The 24,655-nt window shown below is 38.9% G+C and overlaps 1 protein-coding gene across 2 annotated transcripts in view; it reads left to right on the top strand.

Moving 5' to 3' along the window:
- GAREM1 (GRB2 associated regulator of MAPK1 subtype 1) overlaps nucleotides 1-24,655 on the top strand; it is a 212,950-nt gene that overhangs the window by 144,177 nt on the left and 44,118 nt on the right. For both annotated transcript variants that reach the window (XM_081251773.1, XM_081251772.1), the window contains exon 3: nucleotides 10,838-10,968. In XM_081251773.1, the coding sequence (XP_081107899.1) occupies nucleotides 10,838-10,968 (131 nt within the window). The remainder of the gene's footprint in view (nucleotides 1-10,837; nucleotides 10,969-24,655) is intronic.

Below are 24,655 nucleotides of genomic sequence, written 5' to 3'. Positions count from 1 at the left end.
TTTAATCCAGGTCTAGTTAAGTTCAAGGATGGAGTTTCAGAATTGAAGGCAGTGGTCTGACCACGTGTTTTATGGAGATGAGAAATAAATAGAAATACCCACAGATGGTTTATGATGGAATTCATTATTTTTTTGGTTAATGATTTCTTTCTGTTCTTTGGCTTTAATTCCTATTGTCTGTGGTTATAAGTTTGGAGCCTTTGTGCTCAGATTTGTTCTTTACCTTTTTCTTGATCCCAATTCCACTTCCACTCCCCTCCCTCCCCCCACCCAAAAAAAATTATAATTTAGGAACTAACTGAAGGTGATACTGGGAATCAGACTGTAGAATAGGAAATGTAATTCCTATTTGTGTTTTTATTTTTTTAATTATGCTTAAGATCATTAAAAATTTCAAAAATTGGTAATAAACTGAACAGAATATGAAATACAAATTACTTAATTATTATAAAAATAATTATATCTACCTTTATAATAAGAAAAATGCAGTTAAAATCTCAATGAAATACTGTTTTGTTTTGTTTTTGCGGTACGCGGGCCTCTCACTGTTGTGGCCTCTCCCGTTGTGGAGCACAGGCTCTGGACGCGCAGGCTCAGTGGCCATGGCTCACAGGCCCAGCCGCTCCGCGTCATGTGGGATCTTCCCGGACCAGGGCACGAACCTGTGTCCCCTGCATCGGCAGGCGGACTCTCAACCGCTGCACCACCAGGGAAGCCCTGAAATACTGTTTTTTACCTGTCAGATTGTCAATGATAATAGGAAATGAGGAAACGCATTAGTGGTGGGAGTATAAGTGGACATATACTCTGTGAAGGTTAGTTTGGCAATACCTATCAAAAGTAAAAATGGACTTACCTTTTGGCCCAGCAGTTCCACACGTAGGTATTTTCCCGCCAATGTACTTGCATTAAGGACCCAAAGCCTTCAGTACAAGGTTATCAACTTCAGCATCAGTGTGGTAAAAGATTGGAATAAATCTGAATGTTCATCAATAGGAGACTGGTTAAATTAGTTATGGTATTTGCACGGGGTAGAATATTGTGTACCTCTTAAAAAGAATGAGACAGATTTTTATGGAATGATAAAAGAACTGTACAGAATCCTACCATTTGTTTGGAAAAGAGTGGCATTATGTGTGTCGATGGACTGTATCAGATACCATCTCTGGACCCAGATGTACAGGAGAATGATAGCACTGCATCTGGAAGGAGATCTGAGGATAAGATTGTGAAAGAGACTGACTTTTTACCCTCTGGTACTATTTGAAGTTTTTGGCAATTACATATTTAAGTAAATCCTTAAAACTCTTCACATTACTCAAGAAAAGGGACGCTAGATGGTTCACCAACACCAATAGTATTGGTGAAAGGTTTAGGTAAATGAGTTTTCATACGTTGTTGGTAGAAGTGTGAACATTTACATATGCTTTTTAGAAGGCAGTATATTGGTTGGTGCAGTTCAAAATAACAAGATGCATCTCTTTTACCTGGCAGTCCTACTTTTACATTTCAGTCCTATAGAAAGTCCAGCCTGCTTGCATCCATGAAGTTAAAAATACAAGAGCACTTGTAAAGTTAAATCTTGAGTGTAAGTGTAAATTCCTGCCCATGTTTATTTACTTCTTGAAAAATGGCATTTGGTTTGTTGTTTCTGTCACTTGAGAATCCTCATTTATTCACATCTGGAAATGGCCCAGTGGTTTTAAGGTCCAGTTATTTAAACCATTTAGAATGTATTTCATTTGCACAACCGACTTGAAACCATCTAACTTTCATGTTGGCGGCCTGTCTCCAAAAGAGGTAAGAGAAAAAAAGTAAGCATTCATTCATTCATTCATAAGTGCCTGCTTGATGTCCTGAGTGGTACAACACTGGGCACCACGCTGAATCACACCGTCCTGGTTGTGGTGTTTTCAACATTCTGGGACGCTTTTCTTAACCATTTTTATTCGTTTTAGCCATTCTTGGGTTGCTTTGGTGTTCCAGTGCCATTTTTGTTGCTTTCTTTTCTATTTTATACTTTTGTGCTGGTTTCTGTGACGTTTTCCTGCTCCTAGCAGGGAGGGCAATGCTGGTGGAATGTCATCGTTCCCTTGAGTTACGGGCCCACAGATGGATACTAGAGGTTTCGGCTCTCGTTTCGTTTTATTTACACACAGAAAGTCAGCCACTGGGCTGAAGGGAAGGCGAACGGTAAAACCAGAGCTGTGAAAGGAGATTTACCGCAGGCGGTGCTCATCAGCAGGCGTGATAGCGACCAGGGAGGCATGAATCATGGGGAGCCCCACCTTCCCAGTAGCACGGGACTTGCTTCTCACTGCCTGTTGACCATAACTTCCCAGCCAGTAGCAAACGGGACAGAACTGAATTTGACCACCTCTGACTCCCTCTGTTATCTCTACGCATCTCAGCATCGTTGCTCTCTCTTCTTAATTAGCAAAATTTATTTCCGTTTTTCATTTCTGACAAGTGACCATTTTTCCCTCTAAGTAAAGGAGAGTGTGTGGTCCTGCTGTCTGCTCAGCCTCATACAGGTGCTCGAAACTTAGACGCCTCACGTAGGACTTCGGGCCTCTTAGCTGTCTGTGCTTAATGTATCATCTCTATTGAGGTGAATCACTGTGATTATCGTGAGGGACGCACACCAAAAAATGGATATTTTCTAGATGACCGTTATTCCCTGTCAGCAGATTAATTATGTAATATAGTCTTAGAAGCACATCATGAAAACAGTGCAATAATAGTACCCATCTTTGCTTTTTACATATTACCTTCAATTTCTTTAACCTGTCATCGACGATCGTGGTGTTGGATTCGTTCCTGGGAATTTCAGGGTCCTGCTGACAGAACAGCTCTCACAATGGAGATGGTTTATGAAATTAACAAAACTGTTGAAAGACAATGCAGTTTCCTCCCTCTCCGGGAACAGGGTTTTGACAGTAACATCTCAGAACAGATGTTTCAGCGATCTCCAAATGTTTTCATTTGGTGGCACAAAGACTCTGTTATTCATGAAATGGTCTGTTAAAAAAATTAGTTCCTCCATGTGGGGATTGTGGGAAGATGTGTTGTATAAATTGATTTCACATTTTGTCAGGAAACCGGCTCTTAACTCTTTAAATTGGCTCCAGGATTTGACTCTAACAAGTTCCGACTTCTAGGCTACAGCAGTCACAGGGAACAGAGCAACACAACGGCTCAGCATCTTTCGCACAGAACTTCAACTTGACTCATCTGAGAGGGTCCTATTCTTTTATAGGAGAATAGAAGCCATAAAATACAGTGAGAGGAGGTGGGCACGTTTGCTTTTCATTTGCATTATTCTCCTAATACAATCCGCATGTGCAGCTTAACACCTCTTGATTTTAGACTCGTATTTAAAGGGAAAACTGCCATTCTAAGATGAACATGGGCCGGCTTAGGGTATAGTTTCAACTACCTTACAAGAGACCTCAGGATAACTACTTAGAGGAGTGTTGGTCATTTTCATTTCTGCTGTCCTGTCTGATGTCTCTCATTTCTTGATGTCTCCCTGCAGGACAGAGGTCAGCAAACTGTGTGGCCTCAGGGCCAGATCTGACCTGCTGCTTGTTTTTGTAAAGTTTGATTGGAACACAGATGTTGTAATTCGTTTACATGTCGTCTGTGGCTGCTTTTGAGATACCTCACCGGAGTTGAATAGTTGATAACAGAGGCCATTTAGCCCACAAAACCTAAAATATTTACAGAACAAGTTTGCCAACCCCTGAAATAGGAAGTTGCGTATATCCCATGACCTGGTATTTAAAACATTACATTAAAACATTTGATATATTTAGATTTTAAAGGTATTTGTGGGGTGTAAGAAGTATAAATATTTATTTGGTTTTAGACCATTCAACATATGACAAGAAAATGTTTAAAATAATAATATATATACACAAAGAAACATGAACTAAAATCTTACAGGACAATATAAAGAAACTGTATGGAAAAGAGGAGACAGAAGTTAATGGATGATATTGGATATTCAATAAACAGTTAAAAGAATGAATGAGAGGAATCAATTTTTCTGATGTACAGTATGTTCAGATGTGAAAACATTTGGTCATATTTAGCTGCTACTTTGTTTTTATTCTTATTCTTTCATCTGTGTATGTTCATCATTCTCAGAATAGATTCTTGTCAGTGCTCCCATGCGCGTGCTTCTGAGGTCTTCCTGTCCATCTTTCCTGAGATGACGAACACAGGTGAGACTAGAAGGTTAGAATTTATACAGCTTTACTATTGACATCACAGCCACACCAGATAGGATTATTCATTTGGTTCATATGCCAGAATATATTTGAGGCTGCTAACAGTAAGAGATCTCAGACACAAGAGAAAAACAACTAAAGGATGCTTGAAGAACAAGCACCCAAATTGAAAGAGAAGGAAAACGGTGTTAAGGGGATAGAGGTGCTTTATATCAAGAAACCCAGGCTCTGTTCTTTGAACCAGAATATCAGCGATCACGACAAACAGAGCAAGGAAAAGAAAATATAAGCGTTCTGAAGCTGTTATTTCATGAGATGAAACATCCTATTTTGTCAGGAGGTATTCCATCACATGATCTTTTTTAAGGACGTGAACAGTATCTGCAGCCAGTTTTAAGAGAAGGCAGAAATGTTCTATACCCACATGGATATAGCAACCACTAGCCACATGGGCTGTTGAGCGCTTGTAATGAGGATAGTGTGAACAGGTGTGCCGCAAGTGTAAAACCTACATGGGGGGCTTCCCTGGTGGCTCAGTGGTTGAGAGTCCGCCTGCCGATGCAGGGGACACGGGTTCGTGCCCCGGTCCAGGAGGATCCCACATGCCGTGGAGCGGCTGGGCCCGTGAGCCATGGCCGCTGAGCCTGCGCGTCCGGAGCCTGTGCTCTGCAACGGGAGAAGCCGCAACGGTGAGAGGCCCACGTACCGCAAAAAAAAAAAAAAAAACCTACATGGGATTTAAAAGACTTAATGTGGAAAAAATTTAATTAATGATTCTTATATTGAATTTAGATGTATTGGTTTAGATAGAACCATATTATTAAAATAAATTTCACCTCTTTTTACTTTTTTTTTCAGCATCCTTTTTTTTTAATTTTTTTTATTAGTTTCTGCTTTATAACAAAGTGAATCAGTCATACATATACATCTGTTCCCACATCCCTTCCCTCATGCATCTCCCTCCCTCCCACCCTCCCCATCCCACCCCTCCAGGCGGTCACAAAGCACCGAGCTGATCTCCCTGTGCTCTGCCGCTGCTCTCTTTTTACTTTTTTAATGTGGCCATCATAAAATACATAATTGCATGTGTGGCCTGCATTGTATTTCTGTGAGGCAGCACTATTCTGTAGGGTAATGTCTCATTTGATGTGTAAGTGTTAGGATTTGGTGACACATCCTTGACTTGTGAATGCCTTTCAGAAGGGACAGAATGGAATTTAGTATAGGCATGTAGTTTTCGGGTAATCTGTTAGCTCAGAGACTGTACATCTACAGACCACTTGGCATGCATACAGATCCTCCTGCCCCCTGCCTTAGGAAAATTTTTCTAGAATATTGATCAGAATTTTAAAATAAGTTAAACTATTTCATGCTCGTGGAAAGATAATTTGTAGACTTTCATAAACTATACTTGGTTTAGTGATGGTAGCTTGACTTGGCTCAGGTTCCAAATCTACAATTTATTTTGTTATTCTGCTAACAAATTAGAAAATATAAATTACAGTTGAAGATAATTGGAAGTATTGGCAAATATCTGATGTCTCTGTTAGGTGATTCTGGGTATTCCCACCAAATGGACCTATAAATTTGAACTCTTGCTCACTAGTGACTACTTTTTTCCCCTTGTATATTACATCCTGATGCTGAAAGATTGTTTCATCCTGGAAGACAGTTCCAGTTGCTTATCTAATCTGTCCTTTGGTTGGATTGGTCCCTGAAAAATATGTCTTGAGGTTCTGTACATTATTCAGATTTGAATGATTTTTAAGTATACCATTGCTTTCTTTCTCTGTTGAGTGAAAACATTCATCAGTAGTTCAGAAACAAACCTTGTGTATAGTAATGTAGTTCACCTTTTATTTATAACTTTGAAAACCTGCAATTACTTATGCATTGCTTCATTGTTTGCCAATTCCAGGACTATATTTATTACACACTTATTAAGTATCTATTGCATGCAAGGCATTGTGCTTCCCTGACTTTAGACATGTTGAATTTGGTGCTAATGGGACTTCCAAGTATCAAAATCCAACAGACCCTTAGATGTCTCTAGAAGTGAAAAGAAATGTAGACTATGTCAAATATATTTATTATATATTTGTACAGTCATTTGTACAAGAAAAATTCAAATGTTTAACTTCACTGATCTTCAGAGGGATGCAGATTAATACAGGAAAGAGATGCTTTTTAATATGCATTGAATTGTCTAATTGAAAAAATACTCAGTGCTGGCAAGATTGTGCCCCAACTAGGAGGCATGTAGCCTATTCATAGAAATATAAATTGGTTTTGGTATTTTGGAAAAAAATATAGCCGTGCATGGTAAACATACGGAATTGTGTATTATTCTTTGATTTAATAACCTCATGCTAGAAAATTTATCCCCAAAATGTGAGCCAGAAGACAAAAGAAAATCTCTTTGCAGAAGAGGGAAGGGAGCCGAGAGTTGCTGAATGGCTACTTGTGCTGAGTACTTTGCATCATCTCACTTAATACCCACAGCAGCCCTATGAAGTGTCCCCACTTTACAGGCAAGGAAGCAAGGCTCAGACGGATTAGTAATTTACCAGTATCATAAAACATGTACATGGCAGAGTTCCCACTTATATTAGGCACCTGCCAAACTCAGACTGATCATGTAAGAATAGAAAAAGAGTTGAATCCATTATTAAGTGCTATGCAAGTATTGTAAGTGTCATCACATGAGAAAATGTAGGAAAATACGAAAGAAACAGCATAAAACTGTAGATAAACCATAGGTATTAAAAGTTTGTACACAGACTAAGTAGAATAATGACAAATGAAAAGTTTAATTTGGCAGAATTTGTTTAAATAAGTAGTATTGAGATTGCCATAATCTTTTTGATTTTTTAAAAATTGTTTTTTATGAAAAAGGTATAGTCCAACGTATTTTGTATTTTCAAATGTGTTATTCATCCCTCCACGTTCTTCTAAAAGGTGCATGAGCCGTTATGTCTGGGTGCATCCTCTATTTTGCCCTCATCACCTGCCCTTTAACTCTTGAAAACGCTTCCATCAAGGTTCACCACTAGCAAAAGCCCTACATCCTTAAACCCCCCTCTGAAATTACTTTAATTTTGTTAAAACCCAAATCTGCATATGCCCTGAAAACACTGCTTCCCTGAAGGCCTCTCAGGTGGTAGCTCTATTTTTTTTTTGCCCCAGAGTTGAGGGGATATAAGTGTCTCTATGGTCTTCATTTCTACCCTGACCTTCCCTGCTCCCTAAAAACTCAGCTGTAAATCTCTTGTCATCAGACAGCATCCCCTGCTCCCCCATCGTTGGTACATTCATCTACCAAGCCTAAGATTCCTCCCTCATTTCTCCATGGTTCTCACTCCTGGCTCACTGCCGTTCTCCCCAGCAGTGCTTCTCTCCTCACCCTTGGAGATTTCAGTGCTTACCTGTATGATTCATTTGATACCCCTGGCTTCTCAGTTCCTTTAGCTTCTCACCACCACAATGCTTACCTCCCGTGGTCGCCCCCTCGACCACAGCATCGCCAATAACTGCATCCCTCCGTGATCTCAGTTGCATACGTACCACTCTCTGACCTCTCTCCTCTGCCTGGTTCTCGAACTCACTCCTCCAGGGCACGGAAATCAAGTCCGTCAGAACCTGCCATCCGTTGATCCCATGATTATTTTCATCCTCTTCCCTCCCTCCCAAGATGTTGGGTCCAGCTCAAGCTCCATGAACTCCCTTGCATACATCCTGCCTGCTTTGTCCCTCTTTCACGTCTCATACTCACTTGGTAATTGGCTGAATCCAAATCTCTACCTGCTTCACGCCAGCCCCTGTGTGTCAGACATTGGCTAGAGGAAAACACACAACTAGACTGTTTGGTTTCACTTTCAAATGATGACCATTAACCTCAAGTGGGAACTTAGGGCTGCCCACCAGACGTATTATGGTATTCATTCTCACTGGACTTTTTACAACCTTCTCCTCTTTCCTTAACCTCAAACACCTCCTCTCTCAACTTCATTCTCAGCTGATGCCTTCCTTCCCACTTTTGCTGGAAATATTGAAGCAATAAGAGGGAGCTTCCCCCAGGTCCCACTGAACCTGCCACAGATGAACTCCTGTTGAAGGCCAGCTTCTCCACTCTGATGTCCCCCCATCTCCTCAAGGATGTGCTCCAGTAATCCTCATCATCTGTGCGTCATTCCCATCAGCATCAAACGTGCTGGTACTTCTCCCATCGAATTAAGGAAACAAAAACACTCTCCAGGCCCCATCCCACTTCCTCCCTTTAGCTACTACTCAGTGTCTCTTCTCCCCTCATCACAGAACTCCCTGAAACATCACCTGCTGTCCATTTTTGTTATTCCCAGCTCTCCTTTCTCAGGCTCTCAGTTTCAATCAGGCTTTGGCCCAGCTATTCCACTGCTCGTATCAAAATCCCCAATTAAATACAAGCTGCTAAATCCAGCAGTTCTCAGTCTCGTTTCACAGTCCTGTGCACAGCATTTGACATCACTCCCCCTTCTTCTCCTTGAGGCACTCAAATCACCTGGCTTCTAGAATGTAGCACTTCTGGATTTTTCTCGTATTTTCCTGGCCAGTCCTTAGTCTCCCAGAACTCAAACCTTGGACCTCTTCTCAGTCTACACTTGAGACCGTGGTTGTCATCATTAAAGTGTCATGGCTTTAAATATCATCCATGTGCCAGTGGCGCCCAGAGTTAACTATTTCCAGCCAGACCTTTCTCCTGACCTCCACACTTACGTATCCATCTAAGAGCTTTCGGGATATCTCCGTTTCTATGTCTAAGAGACTTAACCGGTCCAGACTGAATTCCTGATCTTACCTCCTCATCTTACCCCTCCAGACCTGCCCATCTCAGTTAGTGGCAGCTCCATTCCTCAGCCACTCAGGCCAGATTCCTCACTGCTTCCAAACCCCGGCCGTCTCATACCTGGATGATTGCAGGGCCCTCCTAACTGGTGTCTGGGCTTCTACGCCTGGCACCTTTACAGTGTGTCCTCAACATGGCAACTAGAATGATTCTTCTGTAACATTGGTTAAATCACCTCTTCTGCACTTAGACCCCCCAGGTGGCTCCCCATCGCACTCAGATGAAGAACCACAGTTCTGCAAAGCTGTGGACAATCTAAACCACCTGTTATTTCTCTGACTTTCTTTCTCTTCCTTCTTAGCTTCTACTCACCCCACTCCAGCCACAGCATGCCAGAGATGCACCAGCCCATCCGCCTGAGGGTTTCTGTGTAGACTGTTGCGTGTGCTTAGAATTCTAAGAACTCACTGCCCAGCTACATCAAAGTCAGCCATGCCTACTCTGGCCACCCTGCACTCTCTCCAACCCCCTCACCCTATTTTTAATGGCACTTCTCACCTTCTGGCATATATTCTACTGATTGATTGTATTTATCCTCTGTCTCCCACTTCAGTGTAAGCTTCAAAAGGACAGAGATTTTTATCTGGTCTCTTGATTGATTTATCTCCAGCATCTAGAATAATGCCTCCACCTAATAGATGCTTTAAAGAAAATGTGTTGAAAGTATGAAAGTTTCCCTATTTCTTCCTGATGCCCTGTGGACGCATGCAGAGAGATCTGCCTCGTAATAGCTTTTCATTCCTTTTCAAGCTTCTCAAGTGTTATATTGTAAACAGTGTTCGGAAAATGACCACTAAGAAACATGGCGTCACGGACTTGATTGTACGTGGTCTTTTATGCTAAACCGAAAGCAGCTCCTCTAGAATGTAGCAGCAGTATCACAAATACCAGAAACGTCCAAGCAGCATAATAGAGCCTTGACACTTCTAGGAATATGTTCAGAGTTCTTCAGAAATCCCCCCAATTATGGATACTTTGATAGTATATTTCTACTCTCATGAATTTCACACATGGTAGTAAAAAGGAAAGATGGAAGCTACGTGCTGCTCCAGATGCCAAGTGGCTCACTCACTGCAAGGGGGCTCCTCCCAGCGCCCTCCCCAGGCCCCTTGGTCTCAAGCCCCACCCGTGTGCCGCAGCCAAGCTATAGACTTACAAATTATAGCAGCTCCTAGCCCTCAGCATTGCCTACGTACTGTTGAAACCAAGGACATCTGTGAAAGCTAAGGGTCCACGTATTATTTTATTCCATTGCACATTTTAAAAATACTAATTTAAAAAAAAATCAGTTCCCCCAGGCCACTCAGCCTTGGTTTTAGAATACAATGTATGGGGGGGGCATTATTACAACTAAATGACAACGTGACGTACTGTTACAAACAACATGAGCCACCATTTATATAACACATTAAGTTTTCAACGTCGAGTTTACATTACAAGTAAACATCCATCAAATCTGTTATTGATCCTCTGGTAATAAAATCTGAAAGTAAGCAAAAAAAGAAAAAATATGTTTGCTTTCATTTTTAAACTGATTTTTAAATAAATATCCTAGTTCAAGAAAACCTTTTGCCACGGTAACTTTTTCTTTTTTTAAATGATAACGCTCAGAAAGCCTTTGACAGAGAAGAGTGGGAGTCAGGAAAGGGGATGCTGTCGCCACGGTGACAGCTGTCCAGCGTAAACATCTCATGTCTCTTCCGTTTATCACGTATTTCAGGGCAATTCAAGCTGCTGGAGCAAGACCGAGATATAAAGGAGCCAGTGCAATATTTCAACAGTGTGGAGGAGGTGGCTAAAGCATTTCCTGAACGCGTGTACGTCATGGAGGAAATAACATTCAACGTGAAGGTAGTTCTGAAAGAACCAAAGATTTATCCTCACTAAGATAATTTAGCTTTCAGGTTGTTGTGTACACAGTAAGTGCTCATCTATGCCTCTTAGGAGGTTCCATCTTCCTAATGAGTTGGTGTCAATGGCCAAAACTGGTCTTATAAGAACTGTGCTGTAGCTGAGCTGACCCCCACCCCAAAGGTTACTACATTTAGTTAGCATTACCTTTGGCTAGAATAACTGTTAAGGCAGATCAAAAGTTATTTTCCTTTTTTAAAATTTGGACTTTATTCCCTAAGATGTAACCATTTTTTGGCCACATCTTCTGTGAGGCTAGATGCTCTACTTGTAAGAGCAAGCAAAAGGCATATGGTAAATCTAATACCAAACACTTGTTGAGAGAAAGAGGGACTTCCAGAGCATGCCCTGACATCAGCATGTATTCATTCTGTCTATATCAGTCTACAAAGGAGGGAAAATTGATGTATCGAATGTTGCCCAATAGGTGCCTATTGATCCTTGTTCATCAGAGGAAAGCTGAATAGTGTTTACTGTGCTGTGTTGGTTTTGCATTCTTAAAGGGACAGTTCTGTCCCCTCCTACACAGTGAGCGAGCTCCTTGACGAGAGTCTGGTTAGAAGAGAGACTAACCAGAGTAGCGATGCTACCAACCAGGTCCATCCTTGTTTCAGCCTGCAAACCCACTGCACTTTCTTCAGCCACATCCACGATTACACTGACTCATTTGAGAAAGTGTTCACATTGAAAGGATTTTCTGTTTAACCTCATTTCAGCAGGAAGTCCAACTGAGTCACTGTTCTCTGAATATTTCAAGATTTAGGGGGCAGATGCCAGTTTCTTGGAAATCCGCTCTATGTGAAAAACAGACTACATGGTATCTTGGCCCAAGAATGCAAGTGTCTTTACAGGTGGGGCACTCCACCCACACTCCCAGGAAGCGGGGAGATGCCCAAGACAGCTTCCTTAGTGGAGAAGTGGCCCATTGAATTGGCTAAGTCATTCTTTCCCCCGGTTCTAAAACACAGCTGCCATGATCTACTTCCTTTAGTTTTATTATTAAAATGATTTTGTATTTAGTAAAGTTCTTTACTCACCAAATTATGCTTATATTCAGAATATTTACAGTTTTTAACTCCGTCAGTGGCCCGGGCTGTGAGTCCTCAAGACAGCTTGTATTTGTTTACATTGAAGATTTGTGAGAAAGTGTTCATTTTTTAAACTTTCCAAGATTCATTGGCCAGAAGTTAATCAAATCCTATTTCATTAGTGTCTTGATTTGATTTAAGTCTCTCCTTAAAACTTACATTTAGAATTAACCAAATGAAAATAATTTTGTTTAGAAAGCAAAGTTAATACTGCAGAACTCTCTTCTGAAACATTTCATTTGCTGATAAATGATGAGAAATCTAGCATAAAATTTTTTTATGATTTTTTAAATTTCCTCAAGTGTTAAAATCTAATATTCAGTCTTTGGTGGCGTATTGTTTACATGAAAGATTTTTAAAAGATGCCTCTAAGAGCTGTTTGTTTGTGAATTTGTATTGAACCAGCAATGGATGAAAAAATAATACTGAAACTAATACATTTCGATAGGGGTTTTTTCCCCCCACAGAATACCATGATTGGCTATATTGATTCAAATGTATATAATAGAGATATCATTTAAAAGTTTAGCACGGGCTTCCCTGGTGGCACAGTGGTTGAGAGTCCGCCTGCCAATGCAGGGGACACGGGTTCGTGCCCCGGTCCGGGAAGATCCCACATGCTGCGGAGCGGCTGGACCCGTGAGCCATGGCCACTGAGCCTGCGCGTCCGGAGCCTGTGCTCCGCAACGGGAGAGGCCACAACAGTGAGAGGCCCGCGTACCGCAAAAATAAATAAATAAATAAATAAAAGTTTAGCACAACAGTGTGAATGTACTTAACACTACTGATCTGTATACTTAAAAACGGTTAAGATGGTAAATTTCATGTTATGTATATTTCACCACAGTTTTTTTAAAAAGCAAAAAAAAAAAAGTCAGTTGGACTCCGCACTGAAATGAGGCCAAACAGAAAATCCTTTCAATCTGAACACTTTTTAAAATATGTCAGTGTAACTGTGGATATTACAGATAAGTGTATGGAGTAGAAGCTTATAGCATCCATAGAACTGGTTGGATTTGGGTTGAGTTCTGTGCTATGCATACGTAAATATTTAATACCTCTTGTCTATCACTCATAAAGTTGTAAGATGTCATCACATCCAGCCTGCGCTAATCATTAAGACATCTTTCAATTCTATTCCAAGAAGACTGGATAAAGGAACCTCGAGAAATTTACATAGAGATATACACAAGTCTGTGTGCTTAGTGAGTAAACACCCACGTAAATAAATAAACCGAGGAGATTTGGGGGAAAGATGCAAGATGCCTGGATACTGCCTGGATTTTAAAAGAAAATGTTGGATGCCATGGTCTTCTTTAAAAATTGATTGTAATGTGCATGAACATATATGCAGAGTTTAATGTGAGACCTAATTGGGGGCCAGGAAGTGCTATGCTTGGTTATTACTTCTCCTGGAGAGGAAGAGAAAAAATGAAAAACAGTACAACCTATTCATAACTATAGCTGTTACAAATATTATTAAATATAATGTAATATGAAATATTACATAAATATAGCTATTATCCAGGAAGCAATTTTTTACAAGATAGGAGAATTCAGACCTCCTTGGAAAATTCATCCTCTTCTCTCTGCTTCAGATACAGTGTAAATTAGACCAAGAGGCTAAACAACTATAGAAATGACTTACAGTTAAGAATTGGCAGCTAACTGGCATCATGATAGTCAAAAGGCACAACTATTATTTGAAATAAATATGTATTTATGCACATATATTCATATACAGTTACAAGTGCAAATTGAAATGAAGCATGATAAGAATACAGAGTAAAACAAAAGTATTGAAAGAATAAGAACTAGTTTGGTTATTTTCAAGACTATAGCAAAATTTTATCTAAAATTTAATGGATAGTATTAGTACTACTTACATATTTATTTCAAAATAATGTATTCCTTTTATCTTGAATTAAAGAAAATATGTCTTTAAAAGGTGACTTGATGTGTTTAAAAATGATCTGCCCAATTGTCCCATCATTGATAAACTATGTGAAATGAGTTAATATATGTTAAACGTTTAATTCTTTAAGCAGCAAATATATTTTGAGCACCCACTACATGGCCCACCCTGTTCTAAGCACTGGGGGTAAATATTGAATAAGTAAATCCTTGCCTGCTTGGAGATTACATTCTGTTGGGGAGGCAGGGAATAAATAAGCAAATACAAACACTACCTCCAAATAAAGCAATAGAGAAGACATTTGGATATACAAGTCCGGAGCTTGGGGCAGGGTCTGGCTTGGGGTGTAATATATATTTGGGGCTTATCAGCTCCTAGGTGGTATTTGAAGCCATGGGGCTAGCTGAGTTGAGCTACATCTCAACCAAGGGTGATCCCCCCACCCCCCAGGGACATTTGACAATGTTTGGATACAATTTTGATTGTCACAGCTTGGGGAAAGGGTGGGTGCTACTGGTGTCTAGTGAATAGAGGACAGGGATGCTGATAAACATCCTACAATGCCCAGGACAGCCCCCCCTGTCCTGATCATTTGTCCATTTCCTCCAATCCGTCCTAAGCATTATCCAGCAGAAACATCCAGAGTGCCAAGGTTGAGAAACCCTAACCTAGAGTCTAGATTAAGAGAGGAGATCTGAGGACTGAGCCCTGGAACATTCCAGCACTGAGGTCTAGAGGAGGCAGAAAGGAGTAGCAGATAGAAAGACAGCAGAGCATGTGGTATCCCTGCAGCCAAATGACAATAGCGTTTCAAAGAAGAATGGGCAATTGTGTGAAATGCTTAGTGATTGAGTTAGATAAGCACTGGGAACTCACCATTAAATTTAGCAAAATGGGAGCCTTTAGAAGCTTTGAGAAGAAGGAAATAATAATCAGCTCAGAGACCCAGAAAACAGTTAACCAGGGAAGTATAGTAGGGTGGTCCCACGGCTTTGTCAAAGTAAATTTCAAGTGAGATTACTCAGCACTAACCTTTTTTTCTTCCATCCATCTTGAGCTGGAGAGTTGGGTATATAGTCAGAGTTGGGTTCTACCAGGGAGTGTAACAGAGATGAGCAAAGGCACAGATGAAGTGCCCTGGAGTGGCAGGTAGCAATGAGCCATGAATACAAGACGTGTAACCCCAATGAAAATTGGAGATCCTGACAGGGTTAAGGAACTTCTGATGTGGATTTGTTTAAGGAAGTGATGTGCAAAATAGGAGAGTGGTAGAGTGTGAAGTCCTTGAAATTAAACTTGAGGCAGTAATATAGGAAATGATAGGAGTAGCTGTTTTTCAAATCTAAATAGGCAACTGAGGTGGGAGGAACAGAAAATGGGAGACGAGAAGGCCAAGAAAATGAAAGAATATGTGGGCAGGTAACCTCTTGCTGATCATTTTGTCCATTTCCTCCAATCCCTCCTAAGCTGATGGCATTCAATGTTTTTAGAACAGCAGTCACCTGCCTCATTCACCACTTTTTCCCTCTGTTAATAACATCCAGTTTTTGGTTTCCATGGTAAGAATTTTTTTTTTTGTTTACCTGCTTTCCTACCTATTTGTTTTTAACTGTAATAGGCATTTTCTCAATTACCTCTTTTAGTTTTTTCATCAGCTATCTATCTCTGTTCTCATGTTTACTTTCAAAGTCAGAAGGTGTCTTAGTTCTGAATTGGTCATTCCAACCGAAGGCTCAGTCCTCTACCCTTTAATAAGAAAAATAGCTGCACCAACAGTTTTCAGTCCGACTTCTTTCTTTAAACAAGTTGCCATTATCTAAAGAGCATGTCAGACTGTGTATCGTAGCTCAGGCTCTGGATTCAGAGTTGAGGTCAGACACCAGCTCCAGGCATTGACTGTGACCTTGGGCAGGTCATATGACCCCAGGTGTCTTCACCTGCAAAATGGACAAAATGCGAGTGATACTACCCACATCATAGATTTGTCATGAGAGTTAAATGAAGCAATGCATTCATATGCTTTGCAAGTGTCTCATGTAGGGGCTAGCTAACTACAATCTTGGGGGAAGGCACCTGTCTTGCAAATAAAGGTTTATTGGAACACAGCCATCCCCCTACACTTAGTGTTGTCTGTGGCTGCTTTCATGATACAACGGCAGAGTCTGGTAGTTGCAAAAGAGACCATATGGCCCACAAGCCTGAAATTATTACTCTGTGGCCCTGTAAGAAGAGGTTTGTCAACCCCTGATTCAAAACATAAAATCCTACTAAATGAAGTTTCACATTTTAAAAAAATTTCCCAGCACAGTTGATTTCACTTACTCTTTATTTAGTACTTTATACTCTGTGACTGAATACTAGAACAGAGTATATATGTGTTGTTGTTTCAGAACACCTTTTCACCTCAAATACTTTTTTGGAGACTTATTATGCCAGTACCCAGTGAATTATTTTACATGTCTTCCAGCCTCTCAAACCCAGCCCAGTAATGATGAGAATACACACGTGTATTTTCTGCCATCAAACTAATGACTAACAAATTAAGTCTTGATGTAAGTCTGTCTTTCCTGTGACATTTGCGGAGAGAGCGGGAAGAAAGGGCAGCCTTGAATTTGGCACTGGGTAGCTTGCAGCTCTCGTAAAGTGGGGAGGAGGCTTCCTGCCTTCAGTGCCCTCAGGCACAAGCTTTCTACATTAAAATGACTGCTCCCCAGTCCTAGGGAGCCCAAATGTGCTAATCTGGATGCTATAACGTTGCTATTTTTGTTCCAGTTAGTGAGGTCCAAGCTTTCAGCTGTTCCAGCATAGATTTCCCCGGAGGCAGAATAACAAGTTTGCATTGTCTCAGCTGGGGAAAGTGCCCCACTCAGGAACTGTGAGATTTGGGCCAAATGTGGAATGTAGTCGCCACTTCAGCCCACACAGACCTCGTAAGAACCATTACCCTGTGGCTGGGTCAGAGCTCAGCTGACAGTCCTGTCACCTGCAAATCGGCTCCTGCTAACTGGGTTTGTCACTGGCAGGGGTGGCAGTGTCTCACGGCAAAGCTGCTGGAGTGTATGGCAAAGGATCTCAGAATCAACTTTTTTTAATAGGGAAAAAAAATCGTGTAAGATTCAGAGAACTTGAGTGATAGCTGAGCTTCTCAGTACTGAGAAACGTGACCAAGAATAAAGTGACAAACTGTTACAAATAATCCAGCAGGACTAGGAAATTTATAGACTCTGAGTTTTGATAATCATCAAATGTTAGACCTGGAAAGGCCCTTACACATTGCCTTGTCCTACGCCTTCTTTTAATAAATAGGAAAACTAAGAAACAGATGTCAGCCAACTTCATTGATATATACAAAACCACAAAACAACTTAGCTGCAAAGCCAGGTCCCCTAATTCAATCCAGTCATCCTTTTACTCCCTCATATTCTGTCTGTGGATTTGAGATAAGGCCCATGATTATGATCAGAAAATCCTTTCACATTGACACGATAGCTTGCACGGTAAATTCATTTTCTTTTTTTTTAAATCTAAATAAATATATTCAATAATTATTGCCTAGCCATATCCTTCCATCTTTCATATTTCTGAAATGCTTATGGTCTGACACACAGGATTTGGCAACTTTCTGAATGTTATATGTGCCGATTTTTAGATCTTACATCATTCCAGATTATGTTGCCAATATTTCAGAAATAAAATCCTACAAGTTAACTTGATGTTTTCTATCAGCAGTGGTGCAGTTTCTAATTAGATAGCACATGTCAAAATGAACCCCTTCAAAAACGCGACTGTAACATATTAACCCAGAATTTTTTTTAAGTATTAACCAGTATTCACAGAGAAACAAGATGGGTTCTTTCATTGTTGCTTGAAGTAGTGGTAAAGGCACAAGGAAGTAGCCAAAATGCATCATTGAATAAATAAGCAAGAGTTCTAAAGTTTAATATTATTCCTGCAACTTGATGCTGAACTTTGGATTTTTTCCAAGGCTTCTAACTTACTGAGAATCAGCCAGCTTTTCCCCGAAGCTGTAGATTTGAGGCAATCTGTGTGCCTTTTATCTTAATATATTCATTCCCCTTTTTAAAGCTGCCATCTGAAAAAGTGCTGAAGAAATAAATATCTTCCCCCTCTGCCAGCCAGTTAGACTGTACTTTGTTTCCATACCTAAGATAGTTAACAAATTAAACATATGTCATGTTACTTCCTTGACTCATTTTAACAGAACACACTAAGACAAGGCCTTGGAGATACATTAGTGGAAAGTGTTTGGACTGCTCTTGATTCTAACTCTTGTCATAATTATTTTACTCTCTGCCGTCTTTCTGATCACATTCGTCTTTTAAAAGGCAAAAACAGCATATGACTAGACTTTATTCTGTCTTTATTCTGGGCCATCCTATGTTCGTCCTGTAGAGTAATACAAAATAGTGGGACTGAGTTCTTTGGTTGTTTTGTTTTATTCTTATACTAAGAGTATAGTTGAGTCGCGGTGGTCACATCATTCCTAGCTTAAAATACCATTCCTGGTTTCTGTCTTGACCATTCAGAAAAGGAATCCTCATGCTGTAAGTTTATAATGATATCAGACAGGTGTTTTATTCCTCTGATTCTTCAAAATGGATAAGGATCATTTGCTCTGGCATTTTCTACCTCTGTGGAGCCTTTAGAGCGTGAGTAGTTCTAGGTAGCCAGCTTTTGGGGTAGCTGGGAATTATAACAAAAATCCTGTCTAAAATGACTGTAATTTTCTTTCCGTTTCTTAAAATGTATTGTACTTTCTATCATCCAAAAGAGAAGAACTGGAACAAAATTTAAACTCATCCGCCTCTCCTGATGTGTATGGCTTTTACCTTTATGTGGGGAGACCCTACAACCCTGAGAATTATGTGCTTTATGGTCTCATTTAAATTGTTTGTTTGTTGCCTCTTATGTTTGTTAGAATACCTGCTTTAACAGTCCGTATTTCCAGTGTTGATTTCCACTTCTATTCCGCTGTGGGCTGGAAACTGGTAACCAAGCTGGATAGAGTTTTAGTTAGATGGGAGTAAGTATAAGTACCCTTAAGGTCCTTAAAGGCTTTTTCATAAGTCCTCATATCACATCTTTTTGGCTGCTCAGAGGCCTCTAGTTCACTACCTTGTTCTTGGCTACATTTCAGAGAGATCAGAAATTACTGATTAGTATGCAGCCTGAATTTTGTCAGATGTAAGAATGAATTTTAAAAATGAAGAGTGAATGAATTTAGAAGTAGCCAGTTTTTATTTGTATTTTCCAGTTTTTAAAAATTTCATCTTTTCCTTACCGTGAGTCAGATGTCATTTATTTTCAAGAGTCATTCAGAATGATAAAATTGGATACTATGGTGAGGCTAATTATTTCAGTGTTTGAAGACAGCCCAGTGCTTTTTTCATCATCTGAGGTTTCAAGACCTCCTCTGAAAAACTACCAGTTGGCAAGCCCTCGGCTGCACCGTCACAAATTAAATCATGGCTGTTGTACTTGTCATCCTTGCCCTATTTCCTGTTTAAAAAAATAAAACACTCAGGATTGACATTTATCTTAACTCTTCATGCCCTTTCTTTCTCATTTTCTGCCATTTTCCCAAAAGAAAGAGTTACAAAAATCGAAGTTCGGGGGGAAATGATCTAATATTAATCAAATATTGTCTATTTAACCAAGTATCAATCAGATCAATCCTGATTTTTTTATTTCAAGAGTTGAGATTTTAACCTCTGTTACATGTTTCATCTTTAAAACAACTATTCTTAGGGAACAGGTTGCCAGTCACCAGGGACAGAGAGAAACAGAAGAGGTGGGGAGAGAGAGTATGTGTGTGTGTGTAAAATTTTATGTCAGTGTTTTTAAATGTTGCTTGACCTTGGGGTATTCTGAATGGTATTATGAACAGTAAAACCCTGATAGTTTCCTGGATTAGACCTATTAGAGTTGTTTAGATAACACACTTTGAATGACTTCCTCTCAGGAAATATTGAAACTGGAAATGTTAACCAGGCACGCATACCCAAGCACTTAGACAGAACGCATTGTTTCTTTTGCTATTAAAAAATTTTTAAAGGAAAGAAATTATGCAAATAAATCACATCTGTAGAAACCAGAGGAGACTGTTTGGCTCAACTGTCAAAGGAAGAACACTTATTTATGAGCTTCTTCCTCTGTCACTGACAGTGACCGCAAGATTCATCGGTACATTAGTCTCCTAATATATGCAGAGCTAATTGTCGGCATGAATGGTGACATCAGAGTTGGAAGCATGGAGCCACAGATTGTACGCACATATGTTATGCATTTTTATGTATGGGAGTAGGAGTAACTTCCTTTAGAAGTACAGACATACACGAAAATGTAGACAAAACTGTTGAGTGCGCCCAGAGAGTGACATTTACTGAAGATAATTTAGATCTGTTTAATCTGTGTGAATCGTGTCTCACAAACTATGTGGACATTCTCTTTCAGATCATTTGGTGTGCAGTACTCACTAGACCTATAATTTCTTCATTCTGGAAGGTGTATGTTTATAAAAGTAAATAAGGAAAAATAGAATAAGCACCAATTTAAAGAAGCTAGAAAGAGACATTTCTTCTTGTTATTCCTTCATGTTTGAGAAGCATTGTTGGCTCCCTGTATGTTCACTGGAAACAGTTTGTTGTATGAGTGAACATGTGTGTGTTTCCTCAAATCTCATGAGAACCCTTTCTCAACATCCTTGTCTCCATTCTGATCCAAATGGATGAACTGCCAACTTTTTTTATAAAGTTCCAATAAAAAGGAAGTATAGCAATGCATCTGAGCATTTTGGAGACCAGTTTATCCTAAAACAGTATATTCTGAATCATTTCAATATGTTCACTTCCTTTGAGATATAACTGTAATGATATTTCAGTCCCTACTCTGACATTAAGTTTTATTCTGGGATAACACATTCAATAAAAACTTGAGCAATTCTTTAGTACGAAGGAAGGATAATGCTTAAAGGTAGCAGTTTGGGCTTGAAAACAGTAGTGCATGAAAATAGAAAATAACATGAAAATACAGAGAAGAGAAAGGTAATGTGAAGCAGAATTATAAGAATTAAAACTTTTTAAGAATTACTGTTAATAAAAGTAATAACAATAATGGTCTCCCCTTATTGGGGGCTTAGCACTATGGGAAGTTGTTTACCTACATTGGTTAAGCTTGAGAAGTAGCTGATGGTGTTCTCATTTTACAGATGAGGAAACTGAGGCTCAAAAAGGTAAAACACTTCATCTGAGGTCACCTAATAGTAAACAAGATTCAAACTCAGCTTGTAGTTTAGTTATTAGTATTGTACCAATTAATTTCCAAAGAACATGGTTCTTTTTATTCATCTATACCAGGGGTCAGCAACCTTTTTCTGTAAAGGCACACAAAGAGTAACTAGGTTAGAGTTTGCAGGCCATACAGTCCCTGTTGCAGCTACTCAACATTGCCAGTGGAGAGTAAAAGCAGGCATAGACCGTGCAGAAACAAATGGGCATAGCAGTGTCCTAATAAAACTTTATTTACAAAGTCAGGTGGTGGGCCAGAATTGGACTGTGGGCAGTAGTTTGCTGACCTCTGATCTGTGTTATTATAAACTTAACTAGATGCCAGCTGGAAGTAAAAGGGATAAACCAAAAATTAAAATTAATAGCCAGTGAATCTTCCTAAGGACCCTTGGTGACCAAAGTCAGGAGAATAAAATAACTGAAACCTTGAAGCTACAGGTCCTGTAGGAAAAGACAGTCAGCTTTCATACATGCCAAGTACTGTCATGTATAAATGATATACTAGCTTAAAAGAAAACCCTCTTCTATATTCTTCAAAACTGTCAAGGTCATAAAAAACGAGGCAAGATAAAGAAACTCACAGGACAGAGGACTAGATGCAATGTGGTATCCTGGTTTGGTCCAGGAACAGAAAAAGGACATTCATGGAAAAATTTAGTGAAATCCAAATAAAGCTTATAATGAGGTTAATAGATTGTACCAATGTTCATTTCTTAGCTTTGATAATGTGCCATGGTTTTGTAAGATGTTAACAGGAGAAGCTAGGTGAAGGGTATACAGGAACGCTCTGTACTGCCTTTGCAACTTTTCTACAAATCTGAAATTATTCCAAATAAAAAGTTACATTTTATTTATTTATTATTAATTAATTGATTTAAATTCCTAAACTTACTCCAATATAGAAGTCCAGGTGAATGCTGAGTCTGAAAATAAACACAGCTAAGTTGAGGACTTGTTAAAAAATAATAGTAATAACACTTATCTGAGTCTGCTGAAATGGATTTTAAACCTTAGGAGCCTGAACTGCTGTTAAAACAGTACTGTGCTGCCATTTAGGTACTGATAATGCCTCCTTCAGAGGGATTCCCTTCACTCCAGAGACAACAGAACTGTTCGTTTTATATAGCACTAATGTTGATCGAAAGCTCCTTTTCCCAAAGGTTAAAATTATATAGAGATGACCCAGAATGGGTAAGAAATTATTTACAAGGATTCTTACTACCTAGTTTTCTAAAGACATAATGATTCCTACTCAGTAAGCAGTATGAACAATGTCAGTCACTTGACCCAAGGTGCTTTTTTATTAACATAAAGGAAAAAATACATCTCAGGTTTAATGTACGCCTGATACTAAAATGTGATAAAGATAACATAATAATAAAACTGTAGACTAATCTCACCTGTGACTAAGATACCTCAATCATAGATCAAATGCTATCAAGGAGAATCATGCAGTATATTTTTTAAGTGCAACATGATCACATAGAGATTTTTTCGGGCATGTAGTGTTGTTTTACTATTTGGGAATCTACTATTAAAATATAAAATACATATATCAAAATGAAAAATAAACATATGACTATCTTATTGGATACAGAAACAGCATTTGGTAAAAAAAATTAATCTCATTGTAGAAACTTTTAGAAAACTAGAATTGGAAAGACACATCACTAATAAGATTTTCTAAAATATCCATTTCAAACCAACAAATTTCTCGTAGTTGATATTAAAACACAGATAATATTCACATTAAAATGTGAAACAACACTCTTGCCACCACCACTCTATTGTGGGGAGAAAGGATGAAAACTTTAAAAATGAAAACAAATTTTTCGACTGCATAAGATATAATTACCTAGGAATCCCAAGAGAATCAACTGGGAAAAACTATTACAATAAGATTACTGGACGCACAGAATAGCAGCAAAGTATATTCAACAAGATAGTAAACAGTAATGTTCAGGAATTGATAACAAAGGCAAATTTAAATACTAATAAGGGAAATAAAAGATATGAATACATGGTGAGAGTTTTCATGTGCCTATTTGGAAATACTAATATAATGATGTTACTTCTAGTCAAAATACCATGTAGATGTACCTCCAGTAAAATTACCAATGCAAACCATGGACAGGATGATTCTAAAGTTCATCTGGAAAAATAGGCAAAAATATCTAAAATTTCCTATTGTCATGTTTTCTTTTAAGTTTTTATTTTTAAATAATTACAATCTTAAAGAATTGTTGCAAGAATAATATAAGATCTCCCTAACCACTTTAGATTCACCAACTTAACATTCTGCACATTTGTTTTATCATCCTCTCCTCCTGCATGTGCATATATGTACATATGTATAACTTATTAATGTTTTTCTGAACCATTCAAGAGTGAATTGCATACATTATGCCCTTTGCCTGTTAATAATCAGTGTATATTTCCTAAGAATAAGGATATTTTCTTATGTAACCACAGTATGTTGATAACAATACTTCTATTTACAGTCTGTATTCTAACTTTGCCAAGTGTCCCAATGTCATACTTTATAGTATTTTTGTTTCTTCCAGTACAGAATCCATTCCGGAATCACGTATGGCATTTACTTTTCATTTCTCTTTATTTCACTTTAATCTGGAACAGTACTGCAACCTTTCTTTGTCTTTCATCACATGGATGTTTTTCAAGAATACACACCAGATATTTTATAGAATATTTCTCAGTTTGGGTTTTTCTGATATTTCCTCATGATTAGATTCTAGTAATGAATGCGCTTTTAAGGTGGAATGTTATGTGATTGAGGTCCTGAACTTCTCAGGGAATCACATACAGAGGTACGTGACGTGAACATGCTTCTCTTTGGTAATATTAAGTTTTATCACTTGGTCAAGATGTGTCCAGTTTCTACCCTCTACAATTACTTTTCCTCCCCTGGTAATTAATTAGCTTCTGGGGATGACATTTTAAGACCTTGCACATTATCTATTACCTTAATCAAACTTCTATAAATTCAGTATTAATTAATGATTCTAGTGTATAATCTTTACTGTAATAGATGATACAAAATTATGATTTTTTTCAATTCCACCACTTCTTTACATTTGTCAGCTTTTCCCCCATTCATTTTTTTCATTCATTCATCTTTTTGTTAACAATATGGACTTAGACGTTCCTGTTTTATTCAATAGATTATAACTCATTACAGTCTTCATTTACTGTGGTACTCAAATTGTCCCAGATTTAGCCAGTGGGGGCTAGTTCAGGCTAGCTCCTGTGTCTTTTTGACATGATCCCATCATCTTATGAGCAATTCCTTTTTACTT

The sequence above is a fragment of the Mesoplodon bidens genome (assembly GCF_964165515.1).
Source record: "Mesoplodon bidens genome assembly, chromosome: 13".
NCBI classification, from domain to species: Eukaryota; Metazoa; Chordata; class Mammalia; order Artiodactyla; family Ziphiidae; genus Mesoplodon; species Mesoplodon bidens.
The sequence above is the reverse complement of the archived record's forward strand: the minus strand, read 5'-3'. Positions and strand labels throughout refer to the sequence as shown.